At 39.7% G+C, this 16,540-nt stretch overlaps 1 protein-coding gene and 1 long non-coding RNA gene across 2 annotated transcripts; one reads left to right on the top strand and one right to left on the bottom strand.

Moving 5' to 3' along the window:
* The first annotated feature begins 1,848 nt into the window (after positions 1-1,848).
* Positions 1,849-10,462, top strand: utp6 (UTP6 small subunit processome component). Its single transcript, XM_061771568.1, has 19 exons — positions 1,849-2,120; positions 2,233-2,317; positions 2,401-2,442; positions 2,551-2,643; positions 3,536-3,583; positions 3,660-3,723; positions 3,820-3,938; positions 4,022-4,099; positions 5,227-5,308; positions 5,389-5,470; positions 5,551-5,729; positions 6,520-6,599; positions 6,698-6,775; positions 6,858-7,037; positions 7,662-7,742; positions 7,852-7,961; positions 8,034-8,100; positions 9,104-9,176; positions 9,987-10,462. The coding sequence occupies exons 1-19, from the start codon at positions 2,029-2,031 to the stop codon at positions 10,139-10,141; spliced, it is 1,788 nt and encodes a 595-aa protein (XP_061627552.1). The 5' UTR covers positions 1,849-2,028; the 3' UTR covers positions 10,142-10,462.
* Positions 10,463-10,887: 425 nt separating this feature from the next.
* Positions 10,888-15,234, bottom strand: LOC133477149 (uncharacterized). Its single transcript, XR_009788252.1, has 2 exons — positions 14,785-15,234; positions 10,888-13,450 (listed from the first exon to the last, which is right to left on the bottom strand). It is a non-coding gene; the product is annotated as an uncharacterized LOC133477149 (long non-coding RNA).
* Between the last annotated feature and the right edge of the window lie 1,306 nt (positions 15,235-16,540).

Here is a 16,540-nt window from a genome sequence, read left to right as displayed (position 1 = left end):
ATGAAAAATTGGTCCCGATGACATTCCTGTGGAGGTATGGAAGCATCTAGGAGAGGTGGCTGTGGAGTTTTTGACCAGCTTTTTCCATAGAATTCTACCGCGTGAGAAGATGCCTGAGAAATGGAGGGAAAATGGGCTGCTGCCCATTTTTAAGAACAAGGGTGATGTGCAGAGCTGTGGGAACTATAGAGGAATAAAGTTGACGAGCCACACAATGAAGTCATGGGAAAGAGTAGTGGAGGCTAGACTCAGGACAGAAGTGAGTATTTGCGAGCAACAGTATGGTTTCATGTCTAGAAAGAGTACCACAGATGCATTATTTGCCTTGAGGATGTTGATGGAGAAGTACATAGAAGGTCAGAAGGAGTTACATTGTGTCTTTGTAGATCTAGAGAAATACTATGACAAAGTACCCAGAGAGGAACTGTCCTACTGCATGCGGAAGTCTGGAGTGGCAGAGAAGTATGTTAGAATAATACAGGACATGTACGAGGTCAGCGGAACAGCGGTGAGGTGTGCTGTAGGTGTGACAGACGAATTTAAGGTGGACGTGGGACTGCATCAGGGATCAGCCCTGAGCCCCTTCCTGTTTTCAGTGGTGATGGATAAGATGACTGATGAGGTTTGACTGGAATCCCCGTGGACCATGATGTTTGCAGATGACATTGTGATCTGCAGTGAAAGCAGGGAGCAGGTGGAGGAACAGTTAGAAAGATGGAGGCATGCACTGGAAAGGAGAGGAATGAAGATTGGCCGAAGTAAGACAGAATATATGTGCATGAATGAGAGGGGTGGTGGGAGAAGAGTGAGGCTACATGGAGAATAGATAGCAAGGGTGGAGGACTTTAAATAATTGGGGTCAACCGTCCAGGGCAATGGTGAGTGTGGTCAGGAAGTGAAGAAACGGGTCCAAGCAGGTTGGAACGGGTGGAGGAAGGTGTCAGGTGTGTTATGTGACAGAAGAGTCTCTGCTAGGATGAAGGGCAAAGTTTATAAAAGAGTGGTGAGGCCAGCCATGATGGACGGATTAGAGACAGTGGCACTGAAGAGACAACAGGAAGCAGAGCTGGAGGTGGCGGAAATGAAGATGTTGAGGTTCGCTCTCGGAGTGACCAGGTTAGATAAAATTAGAAATGAGCTCATCAGAGGGACAGCCGAGGTTTGATGTTTTGGAGACAAAGTTAGAGAGAGCAGACTTCGATGGTTTGGACACGTCCAGAGGAGAATAGTGAGTATATTGGTAGAAGGATGATGAGGATGGAGCTGCCAGGCAAGAGAGCTAGAGGAAGACCAAAGAGAAGGTTGATGGATGTTGTCAGGGAAGACATGAGGGGAGTTGATTTTTGAGAGGATGATGCAGGAGATAGGCTTACATGGAAAAGGGTGACACGCTGTGGCTTCCCCTAAAGGGACAAGCCCAAAGGAAAAGAAGAAGGTTTACAGCAGAGGTTCAAGTCTTCAAAGAGGACTGATTTGCATCTTCCGCGATAAGGGTACCATTTGGGCACCAGGCCAGTCTGTTATACGCCAGCAGGCGGGTGTGGGTATTTCACGGAGACAGAGTGTCACCTTGTGGCCAGCAGAACCCTCCAAATAATAGGAATAATACATCTGCCTTGTTCTTAATGAACATGTAGGCCTACAACGTTACTGTATTTTGATGTTGGCTATTATGGTGGTACTTGGGGAGCTAACAGTTGTTAAGATGGTACCTGGTATAAAACAAAGTTACAGTACTACTGGTTTATATAAAGACGTCTATTAATATGAATATAACCATTATTTTTATTATAATTTATTCGGTACTACATATGTACGTACGTATTTTCCTGTCGGAGCTATTTGATGAGGCACCCGGAAGTATGGTGCATCACAACTTCCGGACATGTGTGACCGAAGTGGTTCGTTGCTAACACTAGCTGTCTCGTGGTACGAACTTGATTTTATGATAGTACATTAACAAACCTTACATTAGTTCATTAATTTAAACCAAAAGACCGGTGAATCTGACGCTTTTGAGGGGCCAACATGGCGGAGGTCGTTCAGCAGCGAATCGAGGACAGAATTCCGGAGTTGGAGCAACTGGAAAGAGTCGGACTCTTCACCAAGAAAGAAGTCAAGTAAAAAAAAAACACTTAGGACAATGTTCACGAATTATGAATGGTTTTCAATGTGGAGGTGGTGGTTTACTTATCATCATGAATAAGTTGAGCACAACTTTGTGTTTTGCAGAGCCATCATCAAGAGGGTGACATCACTGGAATACAAACTTCACAGGCTGATCGTCAATAAAGATGACTTTATAGGATACATACAGGTTGAGGGATCTTACCTCAAATTCACTCACATTAATGTCACTGATGTTGAAAAGTTTCATTGATGGACAATGTTAAATTGCAGTATGAAATCAACGTCCTGGAGTTGGTCAAGAAGAGGAGAGCGGTTGGTGGACGCATTATATAATTATGACATTATGATTAGCATCACAATATACAGGCCTACATCCGTGCTGTTGTCAAACTGCTTCTCATCTCCATGTTTGCTTCGCAGCACATACGCTACCAGTTCAAGAAGGAAGACATTGAGTTTCCCATCATACACAGAATCAACAGTGTCTTCAGAAGGGCCACAAACAAGTGGAAGGTATTTTCAAATCAAATATTAAAAGCCATGTTGGACCACCAAAGCAATATTATCTGACTACGTTGCACTGATGATTCCTTTGGCAAGTCAGATATTGACACAAAAAAAAAAAGCTCATGGATAAAGGAAAAAGTCATATTTGTATGAGAATAAAAACGTAATTTTACAATTACTGTAATATTACAAGAACAAGTCAATATTTTCAGAAGTCTTATTTTTAGAAGGGGAAAATGTCTAAGCAGAAACAAAATGTAATATGAGTATAGTTGTATTTAGTTCATTGGTGAACAAGAAAACGCATTTTCGTTTTACAAGATTAAAGTCGTATTTTTATAAGAATATAGTCATTTAAATAAGTTTTTTCGTAATGTTGCAAGAATGGTGATGTTTCTATTATAATTTTTTATGTCATTTAAAGGTTAAAGTTTGTTGTGGAAAAGGTAATTTTAAGAGCGGAAAGTTTCATTTTTACTAGAATTAAGTCAAAATGTTACAAGAATTAAGTCTTAAGAAACAAAGTTTTACAATTAAAATCGTTATATTTGTACAAGTTATATTACACCATTCTCATGCAACTTTAGTCATACTGTTACTTGAATGCAGTCAAACATTTACTAAAATAATTTTTTTTACAAGTGTTATGTTACATGATTTAAATTTAATTTTTGCCGAATGAAGGTCTAATTTTGCAATCGTCATTTTTATGACACATGATAATTAAGTCTTATTTTAAAAAAAATTGTAGTATTACATGAATAGTTCTATTTTTAAAAGAAAAGAGTTGTAATGTTACAAGATTATTATGATAAAATGCAACTCATAATTGTAATAGCAGTGTGTAATAGACTAAAAATAAATAAGTGAATGCATAACAAACACCTTTCCCTTGCAGGATGACGTGCAGCTTTGGCTTTCGCACGTCGCCTTCTGTAAGAAATGGGTACGTACAAATGAATTATTGTCAATTAATTTAAATCACGTAGGTGTAAATAAGCGATCTTTGTATCTTTCGTCAGTCCACGCGAGGGCAGCTCAGCAAGGTGTTCTCCACCATGCTGGCCATCCATCCCGATAAACCAGGTACCCTTTGGCTTCATCCCTTTTAATCAGCATTTTTGAGGTATGAGCAAAACATGTTGACGCTATTTTGGCCTGTGATCTGCTTTTTGCCTCTAGCACTGTGGATCATGGCAGCCAAGAGCGAACTGGAAGAGAGGAATTCCTCAGAAAGTGCCCGACATTTGTTCCTCAGGGCGCTACGCTTCCACCCAGGCAACAAAAAGGTCTACCAGGAGGTACGGAGCAAGAATATACATGGCATTTTCACATGTTTTGATGTCCCAAGAAGCATCTGAGCTAATTACATAATGTGTTGCAGTACCTCCGGATGGAGCTGTTGCACTGTGAGAAGCTGAGGAAGCAGAAGGCAGAGCTGGAACAAGCTCAGATTGACATAGTGAGTGGGTAACAATCCCGAAAGATACAATTTAGGAAATTCATTCAGATTCAGAAAATGTTTTTTTTAGCCCTGTGTGGCATTTAAGGTAGGAGAGAGCGGCACAGTTATTTAAACAAAGTTCACAACATAATTTAAATCAGGGAAAAATATACAGGATGTATTTTTACATTATTGCACTGACTATTCTCAGAATAAATAGTGTGTCGTCCTTGTTGGCAAGGCCAGAGTTCAGGAGGAGAACAGCCTGGGGTATAAAGGTGGATCTCCTCATCTGGGTCCTGCGGGCGAGACCGCAGCCTTTATAATGTCATTTAAAAAATGTTAAAAATGTTATAAATTCTAAATATTATTGATAAAATAATGTCAGTAATGTTATTTAAAACGTACATTTGAAAATAATCACAGATGGTGTAGTACTTCACTTGTCTGGCATAGGTGCAAACAGCGTGGGTTAAGGGTTTACTTCTAAACTGGACAAAAGAGTGATAGCAACACAACCGACAAGTGCCACACAGTTATGGGAACTTCCACAGCAGAGTTGGGAAGAACTTTCTGAGGAATATTTGATTTACGTTTTAGTTATGATGCTAAAAGTGTATTCGGCTGTTATATCTGCCCAAGATGGCGACTTTAATGAGTCAAAGGTTTAGAATACATTTTTGTTTGAAGATTGATTCCATGATTTCGCTTGTAACTTGAGTAGTTTGTTCTGTTTCTGTGCTTTCATTTTAGAGTAAAATGAGAAATTGAACTGCATGAATTTCAATTGAAAAATAAGGCCGGAAAAAGTGGGGTGTTCTCAAATTTTTGAGCGGTAGTTTAAGTGGAATTAAAAAAAAAAAAAAAAAAAAAAAAACACAATGAATGAATGATGCAATGAAGCCACAACAATTTAACTGCGATATAGTGAGGGACAACTGTAAATTAATTTTTTCCACAAAATTCTACACACAACTTCCGATAGTATATTAAAGAAAATGTTTTCAAATTTGTAAAGAAAAAAAAATCTACTTTGCAATAAGACTTTAATGTAACAGGGAGGAAAAAGTGAAAACTTGTCAGATGCACTGTAGAAGACGGATGATGAAAATAAAAACAGTCCCATTGTTTGTATTGGTGAATAGGGTGAATATGAGTTTTCTGCAGAGATCCTGAGTGGAAAACTGGCGATGGTTGTGTACAATGATGCCACAGACAAAAACAAAGGTGGGCATGGTTCATATTTTAAGTTCTCACATGAATATATTATCGGTATTAAGTAACCATTATATCCTTTTGTCCCACAGAGGCAGAGTTTGTCATCTCACTCCTGAACATCGCATCCATTTTTGACTTCACCAAAGACTTCCAAGAGGTCATCCTGCAGGAGTGAGTCACGACTAAACCCAGTCTGTCCCAAACATCCAAGGTGAAGCTCACCTGGACTTTCCTGTCCCCTCGTCTTGCAGCCTACAAACCAAATTTCTGGACCACAGCGTGACGTGGGACTTCTTGGCCAAGAGGGAGCTGGAGGCTCCGGGAGCGGGAGAGGAGCTCCGGACCGCCAAGGGCCGCGCTTCGGAGGTTGACCGAAGAGAAGTGCAATGCTGTCAGGTTTACGAGCAAGGACTCGAGAAAATCAACACTGGTAAGAGTCTTCACCTACGCAAACCGCATTGTTAATCATGAACTAATTGATTGAGCAATTAGAGGTTTTACTCTAATCTTGTCAAGACATTTGGGATAATTGTCTAATTTTGTGGGAACCGTTTAGGGAAGTTCCTAGTTAGTTCCCAGAACACAAAGCAGTGTCCATAAAGGTTTGCTTGGATGAGTTTGTTGTGGAAGAACTTGACTTAAAGCCCATCAAACACCTTTGGGATGAACAAGAAAAAAAGATTGTGTGTCCTCTGGCTTCACAAATTTTCTTTAAGATGAATAGACAAAAATTCACACACACCACTAATATGCTATAGAAAGTCTCTAAAGGCCAGATGAACATTCATATATTTTTTTTGTCATTTTATGTTAAACAATTAAAATGAACTGAAAGGTAGATCTGTCCCTATCTTTTTTAAAATCGTCTTTCTGTGTACGACTCTGTTGTGTGTGTGTCTGAAGTAAATAAACTGTAAAACCTCCCCATGAACTCCCCCGCCTTTAATGTTGAAAGTCCACCTTAAACTTCAGCTTTACAGATGCCATGTCTGCTATGCAGGTGGCTTGTATCGTGGTAAGGACGTCTACCACAACACAGTGATATTCGAGCAAAGTGAAGTCAATTAATGCTACTTAGCTATATTTTCCTGAGTAGGGGAAAGACTCATCTATTTGAGGTTTCCTATTCCATTTTTTGAGGAAATACAGGAATTAGTTTTTGAGGTGGTTTGATTTGACTGTTTAACGCCTCTTTTGTGATGTTGTCTTACCTCCTGCAGAACCCATGTGGACCTCCTACGTTGCCTTTTGTCTGGAGAGGGTGAAAAGGAAGACAAACGTCCAAGAGTTGAAGGACAAGGTAATCAAGGAGCAACTCATGGTGCTCCTAGCCCCCTGTAACCCTGAGCGGGATAAGCGAAATAAAAAATTGATTATAATGCTAGTTGCATGTCACAGAGACAAGAGAGGCTGCTGGGAGTTCTGCGGCGCGCCCACGACTCATCACTGCTGAAAGAGGATTATTACAAGAACTGGGTAAGACAAGTACAATTGTGTTAGAGTATCCTCACGTTGGGATTCCCTTCTCTGTCCCACTTCACACAATGTTCTCCGGCAGCTGCAGATCATGCTCTCGTCAGGAGACGCAGAGGGCGCGGCAGGCGTCGCGATTGCAGCCACGCGGCGCTACAGCCAATCGGTGTCGGCGTGGAGCATGGCCTTGCAGACGCTGGTTCAGTTGGGGAAGGACGATGTCGGGCGGCTGTTCCAGGATGCGCTCACGCACATCCATCCCAAGGTACGCACACACCAGCAACTCTGATAGAGGTGTCTCCAATTAGCCTCCTTTCCATCCTATTAACCTCCACTATCGATTCCTCCAGTCCTCAGGAAAGCAGTAGGCAACATAAAAGACCCTTCAAAAATGAATATTAAATGATTATAACTGAAATTTAAATTTGACAGTCATGGACATTTTCATAAACCCAAGAGATGAGTTTGTTATTGTTGTGCCAGGGGTTTCATAAGACTTGGCGTGAGCAGTAGCGGCGTGAGGAGGATTACTACACTTTCTGCAACTTATGTGGGCGTTAAGCCCCCAAGGCATCTTGAAGTGGCTCCACTGCTGTATTGATGAGCCTGCATTTTTCAAATGCGCATTACAAGTCTTCAACAATGGTTTATAATCCACACTGAGTCGATTTGGTCGTAATTGCTACTTTAGTGGTTCACAGAGCTGATTTTTATGCATCTGGATGTAGTTTACTAGAAGTGACCATAGGTCACCTGGGATAGACTCCAGCTTCCTTTTGAGCCTGAACATTAAACAGGCAGTATATAAAATGAAAATGAAATTATCATAAATGTGTCTGCATGATTATTACGATGGTTCTTCCTGAACTGTGTCCTCTTGGGCCACCAGGAGAGCTTACCAATTTGGCGGCTGCTGGTCCAGTGGAGCATAGCCAACCAGAACCCAGAGGAGACTGAAGCCATTTTCAAGGTTCAAATTAAATCCACCAGACACGGCAGTCCACACTGAACAGCCATTAGTATCCACACAATACAATAATACTTTCGCCGGACACTTTGTTCTCCCTCCTTGTTCCAAGAGAGGTCTGCTGTCTGCGGTGGCGGCGGTTGCCGTGGAGATGAAAGAGCGCTACGTTGATTGGTCATACTCCACTGGAGGCTACAAGAAAGCGAGAAAGACTTTCACAAGGTAAGTAAAGAGATCTTTTCAATCATGTAAATTAAAGACTATAATGGGGGAAATAATGTGTGTTTGTTTTAGTTTACAGGAGAACCGACCTTTATCCAAACCTTTCTTCACCAAAGTGATACAGATTGAGAAAGAACAAGTGAGTGCATCAAATACTCTGTCGTAAGTTAAGAAAGTGATCTTTTAAAATACAGAGAAAACTACAAAGTCCAGCTCGTTAGATTCCTCTCAAGCTGTTTTCATTTCAAAAGGAAATAATGTAAAACAATTTATTCCAAGTTAAACTGTCAGCATCATAAAACCTTTACAGGCAATGTTTTAAATAACGTTTATAACTATCATAAAAGTGTAAAAATAACTTTAGAAATTGCTGTAGTATGAAACTAAAATAAAGTAAGACTACTCACCCTTTGAAGAGGCCCGAATGGAACGCAATGTAGAGGGAACAGGAGGGCGTTTGCAGAGTCATACTCTCACCTAGTGTTTTTGGTGGCCTTTTGGTATTTAAAAAAAATTGCATCACTCATGTTTTACTAAGTCGCGATAAGGTTCATTTCAGATTTTTGCCATCACCGGCACCCTTCTTAAGAGGGGACATCACCGAAAACACAAAAAGCGAAACACACTTGTGAAAGTAATCGTTTAGATCAGTGGTTCTCAAACTTTTTACTCCACCTGAAAAAATAGTTAAGTACCACCATCATGACCAACATTAAAATACACCAGTGTAGAGGACGTGAATGCTCATTTAAAAACGAGGTGGTTTTATTCCTACAAAAGTATTACATTTAGTATTATTTTAAGCCACTGTAACATTATGCATAGGTTGAACATAAACACTTAAATATAGAGGAAATAAATTATTATTCAGTTAATGCAAATGTATTGTACTTAAATGTTAAAATCAACTGAATTGTACGTAACAAATGTACTAGATTTAAAAAAACAAAACAAAAAACAAAACGACAACAGTTTAAGTCACTGTGACATTATGCAATTAGAACATTTAATTCAGTGATTCTTCACATACCACCAGAGGGGGCTCACGTAACTCTAGTTAGTACACTTATCACACTTTGAGAATCTACGAGCTGAATTTTAAGTCTCACTCGATTTGAGTTAATGTAGTGTTGTTCATGCAGGAGAGCCCAAAGATGAACAATCTGAGGGACTACTATGAGAGGGTCCTGCAAGAGTTTGGCTCCTCTGATGAAGGTGAGATGAGTTCTTGTCAAAAAGATGGACAGTATTATCAGTCTAAACAGTTATTTGCAATATGCCATGATTTAGTATGAAGGTTATTTAAAGAACTTACTAATATGTTGTTCAAACTATCATGTCAACAATCGCAACATACACAGGGAGTCTGCTAGCCACAGGTTTGCAGACTACCTGCGTATGCTTCCGGGTTTAATCACGTGAGGGGGCAGAGGTGTGACGTTAATTTCCCCGCAACAGTTGCATACATCACGTGCATCATGATAATTCGATAGGCATTGTGCTGCTCATTCTGGTTAGGGGGCAGTATATTACATAATGGACATACTCCATGTAGAATGAAACAAGACTGCAATAAAATAATATGAATCGAATATAAGAATAATATGTGCGTGTAAGAGTTGTATGCGCCGTCCGCATGTGTTGCTACCACTTGTGATGAAATATGACTGAAGGTTTATTCGCACCACGACACTCGAACGGCGTTTTGAATTGTGAGTTAGCGTTAAGCTAGTTAACACGCAACTTGTGATTCTCTTTGTTTATGTTTAGTTTTTAAGTGCATTTCAATTGGGTGTGCCAAATAAACAGCTTGAAGCAAGCATTTGACATCTTTTTCGGGCGGAAGAATTGTTCCCAATCTGCAAAATTACCGCTTGTTGTGAAATTCGCTGCCACCACGGCTAGCGCAAATTGTTGCTCGCAACTCAAGATGAAAACCCGGCCGAACAACAGCCGGTGTCTCGAAAAACTCGTGAGAGTTGAGCGGAGTGTTCTTTTTCACACTTGACATCTGTGTTTTGCAAGATCTGTGGCTAGATTACATCCAAGAGGAGATGGGGCCGCTCGGCCAGCCAGAGAACTGCGGCAAGATCCACTGGAGAGCCATGAAGTTTCTGGAGGGCGAAAGTGTGGAGAGGTTTACCTCCAAATACACTCTCCTGCAGACTGGACACCTGTGAGTCCAATTTGAAGCAGTGCAGGTTGAGGCATGTTCAATCAGCAGGAGTTGGTCAGCCTGAGGGAACACATGAAGACGTTGGCTGGTTTTCACAGCCTTCCCTTGGACGCATGTATCGTTTGACCCTGTTTTGCTAAGTCTGATGTCCACGTTCCAGATGTCTTCCAGAGTTGTCAAGAGAAATCTTCTGAAAAGTGGGGCTAAATGTTTCCAGATGCATTTACACTTTCAATATAGAGTGACGTTGGAAAACGATGCCGGTGGAATTTGTCATTAAAAAGGCATACTTTGATCCTGTTCAAATAAAAATATCAAATTTAAATTCTGTGAAGTCAATCCAAATAGCTATCATACTAACACATCATTTTAAAGCCACTTCTAATTTAACATAATTCGATCCAGAAATGAGCATTGTAAAGCAGTTATATTACAGAATCGTGTGGGAGAGCCTATATGATCTGAGAATGTCTGATCCAGACTGTCATACGATGGTAAAAGCAAATAGAACCTCAGAGAAATTATATTGGAAAAAAAACATTTGAAACCTCAAGTGTTCATAAGATATAATGGTAAAAATAAATTTAATATGAAATTTAATATGACCCCCACTGAAAACTGAAATGGCTCCAGAGTCTTGACAGTGAAAAATGATCCCAACCCCTGATTTAATGAATTACCGTGAACAATCTATTAAAATACATGCTATACAATAATAATCCAAGTCTTCGCTGTGAAAAAAAACATGGACAGTGTTAAGGACACTTTATTGCCTCATACAGCATCTTGAGTATAAAGTTAACTAAGCATTTTAGGTACATTGTAATTATTAAATTGAACACAAGGAGGATGAATTTAGTGATACAGTGGTTTCTTCCCCCATCAGTAGACTGATAAAAATTACATTTCCATACCATCCTCATCTTGCAGAAGCTAAGATGTAACATTCCTTCAGGCAGATAAAATAGCAACAATGTATTTCAATAATGATCCCTTTTAAAATGATGCAATTACCTTGACATTAGGTACTCCAGCACAATAAGTGGGATTTGGTAAAATGCTTTCCTTAACAAAACATAATGTTCATTTTAATCGACATTGTCAGAGGTACAGTATTCATTTGACATGTTTATTGTCTAAAAAATTACATTCTGTCTCATTTTGCTCAATGAGAATAATGGAAAGTGCAGTTGTACGCCACTACAAAGTAAAACCACAATAAGAAACATAATACACAAATACCCCTCTGACCGTGTCAAGCCTTACCGAGCATTATCTTTGTAAAGTTTTGCAAGTGTACCTAGTGTTGTGGCCTGTGTGTACATGTTATTTACGACTCGCGCGATATTTCTTTGCAGAAATCATACAGTGGTGCCTTGAGATATGAGTTTAATTCTTCCCATGACCACACTTGTTACTCAATACAGTCACAACTCAAAATCATCTTTCCCTATTGAAATTAATGTAAATGCCATTACAGTGGACCCCCGCTATTCGTGGCGGATAGGGACCGGGCCGGAACACGAATAGCAAAAATTGGCAGATAATTGAAACCTATTATAATTGCATTAAATTATTCATTCATGTATTTATTTACACTGTGATTGGCTGGCGACCAGTTCAGGGTGTACCCCGCCTCTCGCCCAAAGATAGCTGGGATAGGCTCCAGCACGCCCGCGACCCTCGTGAGAATAAGCGGTACAGAAAATGGATGGAATTTATTTACTGAATACATTCTTGAATAATTGGGGATAAACCACCAATCAGTGTTTCTGGAGTTGGTTCCACCTCTAAAAAGAAAAAATTTAAACAAAAAATGAAAAAGAAAAACATCTGCGGCTAAGTGAATCCACAGGTGCCAAACTCCGAATCCACGGGGGTCCACTGTAGGCCATTCCAGGCCCGCCTCCCCAAAAATGGTTTGCTTTTTAATAAGGAAAAATGCCACATAGTACTTTAAAGAGAGTACTAACATGATTCAATAGAATGTAAAGAACGAAGCAGTTTGTGCATCATGATTTAATGCTGCAATCCACTTGTGTTGCTTCTTTTGGGGTGCCTGCCTTGGCCACCGACAGGCATTATAATACAGTCATGCAGACACAAAAGGAGAAAACTGCTACTCAATCAGATACTCTAATGGTAGTCATTCTTTGTAGAGGATAAAGAATATATGCCTGCATATTTTTATATTATCTGTAGCGTGTGTGTTCCCACACTGTTTGTGTTCAAATACCCATTGCTTCTAAAACTGACTATGCATGTCAATGTAATTTTGCATTGTTTAACAAAGGTGTAATTCTCTTTGTTTTATGTTCAGTTTGACAGTAAACTTCAACTCTCAACTTAAGCTTCTTTTTTGATAAATCAAGTCTCGCAAGTCAAAGCAAAAAAAAAAAAAAAAACACTCAAAATGATGGCTTTTATCTAAAAAACACCAAGGTCGAGTCACTTGTATCTCAAGGCACCACTGAACATTTTGTCTACTGGTTAAGATCCCCTAAGGTACAGGTGTCAAACTGGTGGCCCGGGAGCCAGATCCGGCCCCTCACATCATTTTATGCGGCCCGCGAAAGCAAATCAAAATTGCTCATCGTGTTCTGGTGTAATACCACTGAGATATTTGCAAGCATTTTTTCCAATCCTACCGTTGAAAAGAAATGTAATAGTTGAAAAACATGTTTTTATAGGCTTCTGATTTCAAAACTGGTTATTCATCAATGTGTTGTGTATACTGTATGTAATTAGAATATATGTGGTAATCTTTCATTTATATGGGTTCAGTCGTAGCGGCCCGCCGAGGGAAGTCATGATTACGATTTGACAAAAATGAGTTTGACACCCCTGCCCTAAGGGTTAATTTTAATTGTATTTAATTAGCAAGTTAGGTGTCCATAATAAAAATGACTAAAAGTAGGATATCAGAGTGACATCATACATCCAATAAATGTTCAATGGACCCTGCAGCCAGTTTGTTCCTAAAAACGAGATTATTAATATTATTTCACCTTACAACTGTTAGAATCCCTCAGTCTGCTTCACTCTCAAAGCTTCTTGAGGAAGACGTAGGTGAAGAGCACCAAGATGGCCGCCGACAGCAGCCCGATGGCACACTGGTGGACGGTGGTGACCTTCTCCAGGGCGTGTATGCGATCCTCCATGGCGCTGGTGTGGATGTAGTCATAGATGGAGGCCCCGATGCTCCACACCGCCCACACGGCGTCCACCATCGCCTTCATGGTGGGAGAGACCATCGAGGGGGCCGCCTGCAGCCGGGCGCCGGACGCATTCACCGCTCACTGGGCCTTCGCCACTGTGATGACGGACACGGGACAACATTGAGTGAGTATGGTAAATAACGTTACACCATACAGACATGCTACATATTTAGTTGTACTTAGGTTACCACAAAAGCAGGATGTGATAGATTGTAGATGACCACAATTTCTGCGACTGGGGATCGTCCATTTGTTTATGATACTAAATGTGTATGTATGAATCATAAAAGTCATTGAACCTAAGGGGGAGAGGAGGGATTGCATCAATGTTGAAGAAAATTATACAATTTTGACAAGCGGAAAATAGGATTGTGACCAAAATAAAACAATGACCTTTCACCAAAAAAATCTGCCGCAATGAACAATCGAGTCATGCGCGGCATACTGGGTTGGAGTGTATTGTTGTCATTGTGGCATGCAATTGCATAAATGTTTTAAAATATATATATATGCATAGGCAGGACACAAGTGCATAAAAGTACATAAACAAAACATCAAAAAATAGAACACACACATTTGTTTGTCTATATATGCCCTGCGATTGGCTAGGATAATCAAGCAATGTAAAAATGCAAAATACTATGAAAAGGTTATCAAAAAAAATATATAAAAGATCCCTAACCCTAGAAAAGAAAATATAATCAATATTATAGTACAGTATAAAATCTGATCAAAATAATATGAATAATATAAAAACTAAAAGGTAAACAACTAACATATCACAAAAAATAAAATAAAATGAATAAGATTTTTTTTTATAAAATACAGAAAATGGTGATAGAATTTAAAACAATATAGAAAATAAAAATAAAAGAAATAATACAAAAAAATTACAAGATAAAAAATTCAATGATTAGAAAAAAATAAGAAATGAACATTTCTAAAAATTAATCAAAAACATAAATGTAAAATTTAAATGAAGATAAATCATTAAACAATACTATATTTAAAAATGTAAAAAAAACAGTAACATTACAAAAAGATGATCAAACTATATTAAAAAATAAAATAAAGAAATGTAAAAAAAAAAAAAACATTTAAATAAAATGTTGACACCCAAGAAAATACTGTTAAGTAGTCAATGCGTAGTCTATGAGGCTTTTTTTTTATGGTGAAATAATGAACCATCAAACAAACTTAGTTTCCATATGAACTTTGTCATGTCTCATCATTCTGACAATAGAACTTAATCGGGTCGTTCTAAAAGTGAAGTCCAGCCCAACTAACGGCAACGAACAAGAATTGGCTGACATTCATGTGGTTTTTATATGTATGTGTGTGTGTGTGTGTGTGAGAGAGAGAGAGAGAGAGAGAGAGAGAGAGAGAGAGAGAGAGAGAGAGAGAGAGAAATAAAAAGGGTCAAACTTACCAACTCGCGACAAATATAAACGCGGTGGTCGATATGTTAAAGAGCATCCGTCCAAACGGTTACACAGCGACCGAATAATGTTCATTTAGTTCACTTAAATACGAGACGGCTGTTTGTTTCACTCGTTGACACTTGTGACAGTGGGCGGCTACGTCTTGCATCAAGCTAGCTGAAGGCGCGCCAATCACTTCCGGGAGCAGGCTTCAAGGTAAAATAAGCCAATTTTTATGTTTAATTTTTACAAATTGTGAATATATATAAACATACATACCAGCGACCCTAGTGAGGATAAGCGGTATCGGAAATGAAAATATAACATATGCTATAAAACTTTTATAGTCAACTGAAAGTCCACCAGGGCGAGGTAACGGTCTAAGGTGGGAAAACTCGATATAACAAAAAAAGCAAACTGCAAACGGCGATGTCTTTCGTAGTACCAAGACTGACCTGTAAGGGGCAGTGTGGTGCCACAGGGCATCCAGACTGCCACAAAAAAAAAAAAAAAAAAAAAAAAAAAGGAAAAAAACAGTCACGGCAGAAGAAATAGAATAAGTTAGCTTGTCTGGTAGCGATATTCCACTTGCAAATTCTTCCCGGTGTCATTTTACAATGTGGTGAATGTCTCGTGAGACACGTTATACAACATTCAACGCAACCAGATGTTCGGAGCTCCTCTATTTGTGTCCAGTAATTAAATGCAAGCTATCGTTCTGTTTTACGTCACAGTCACAGGATTGTAAGGATTTCGTATCGTAAATATTGAACACGTTCAACATTTACAATAGTCGCTCCCGATTGTTTTCTAAGCAAATCAGGGAGGACAAATCCCTCTCAACACACACCACAAAACAGGATAATTGCTCAAGATAATTATTAAGTGACAGCTGACAATCAGACCTTTGCTGATTTTGTTTATTTTGTTTGCAAAAAGGGGGTGGGGTGGGATGCTCAAATGTGGCCGTGTCAAGCAACGTTTAGGGTTTCAAAGTAAGGTTTCAATACAGGAATAGGATTTCGAAACAGGATTTCATGGCAAGGTTAGGGTTTCAAATTAGGATTTGAAGCCTAGTGTTAGATTTCAAATTTGGTTGTGGGTTTGAGTATAGGGGACCTAGTGGAGACGCAAAGATTAATTAAGATTAAGATTAAAATCTTAATCATGATTTCACGAATGTTTCTTTACCTTCTATTTAATTAAGTTATTACTGTACGTTTATATAAAGGGCAATACCCTGTGTAACAGCACGGCGGCGCGAACGAGGTTAATTAAAAAAAAAAAAAAAAAACTTTCTCCTGATCCCCAAAACATGTTGAGGCCGTGAATGCAACACATTGACAGCAACACATGACCACTCCGACACTGTCCAGCCGGTTTGCCGGCCGTGTAATGACGCCGCTCGGCCACTTGGGGTCGCTCGACGCCGCTACGCCGCTGTCCGGGGGAGGGGAAGAGGGCGAGATGAACCCGGCCGGGATGAAACCTTCACCGCCGCACTTAACACTCACAACGAGGTGGAGGGAACACCTTGGCGAGAGCAGCACAATATGACGACAATTTCTCCAATTCCTGGTTGAGGGGGAACAGTGCTCCGACCACCCTCCCCACTCAAGATCTACCAGAGGAGCCAGCGGAGACACGTTGATAATAACCAGGTTAACACTCACTTCCTCGCTTTTTATTTAATTTTTTAAATTTTTTTTGGGGGGTGGGGTGGGGGCGGGTGGCGTCAGCTCCTCCTTTTCCAGCTGTTTGGGA

This window comes from Phyllopteryx taeniolatus, chromosome 4 (genome assembly GCF_024500385.1).
Source record: "Phyllopteryx taeniolatus isolate TA_2022b chromosome 4, UOR_Ptae_1.2, whole genome shotgun sequence".
In the NCBI taxonomy this organism is placed as follows: domain Eukaryota; kingdom Metazoa; phylum Chordata; class Actinopteri; order Syngnathiformes; family Syngnathidae; genus Phyllopteryx; species Phyllopteryx taeniolatus.
This window is presented reverse-complemented; position numbering and strand designations above follow the sequence as displayed.

Coding starts and splice junctions, on each gene's coding strand:
- utp6 (XM_061771568.1), top strand. CDS start 2,029: ATGGCGGAGGTCGTTCAGCAGCGAATCGAGGACAGAATTCCGGAGTTG. Junction 2,121..2,232: donor TTCACCAAGAAAGAAGTCAA/GTAAAAAAAAAA, acceptor TGTGTTTTGCAG/AGCCATCATCAAGAGGGTGA. Junction 3,939..4,021: donor ACAAAAAGGTCTACCAGGAG/GTACGGAGCAAG, acceptor AATGTGTTGCAG/TACCTCCGGATGGAGCTGTT.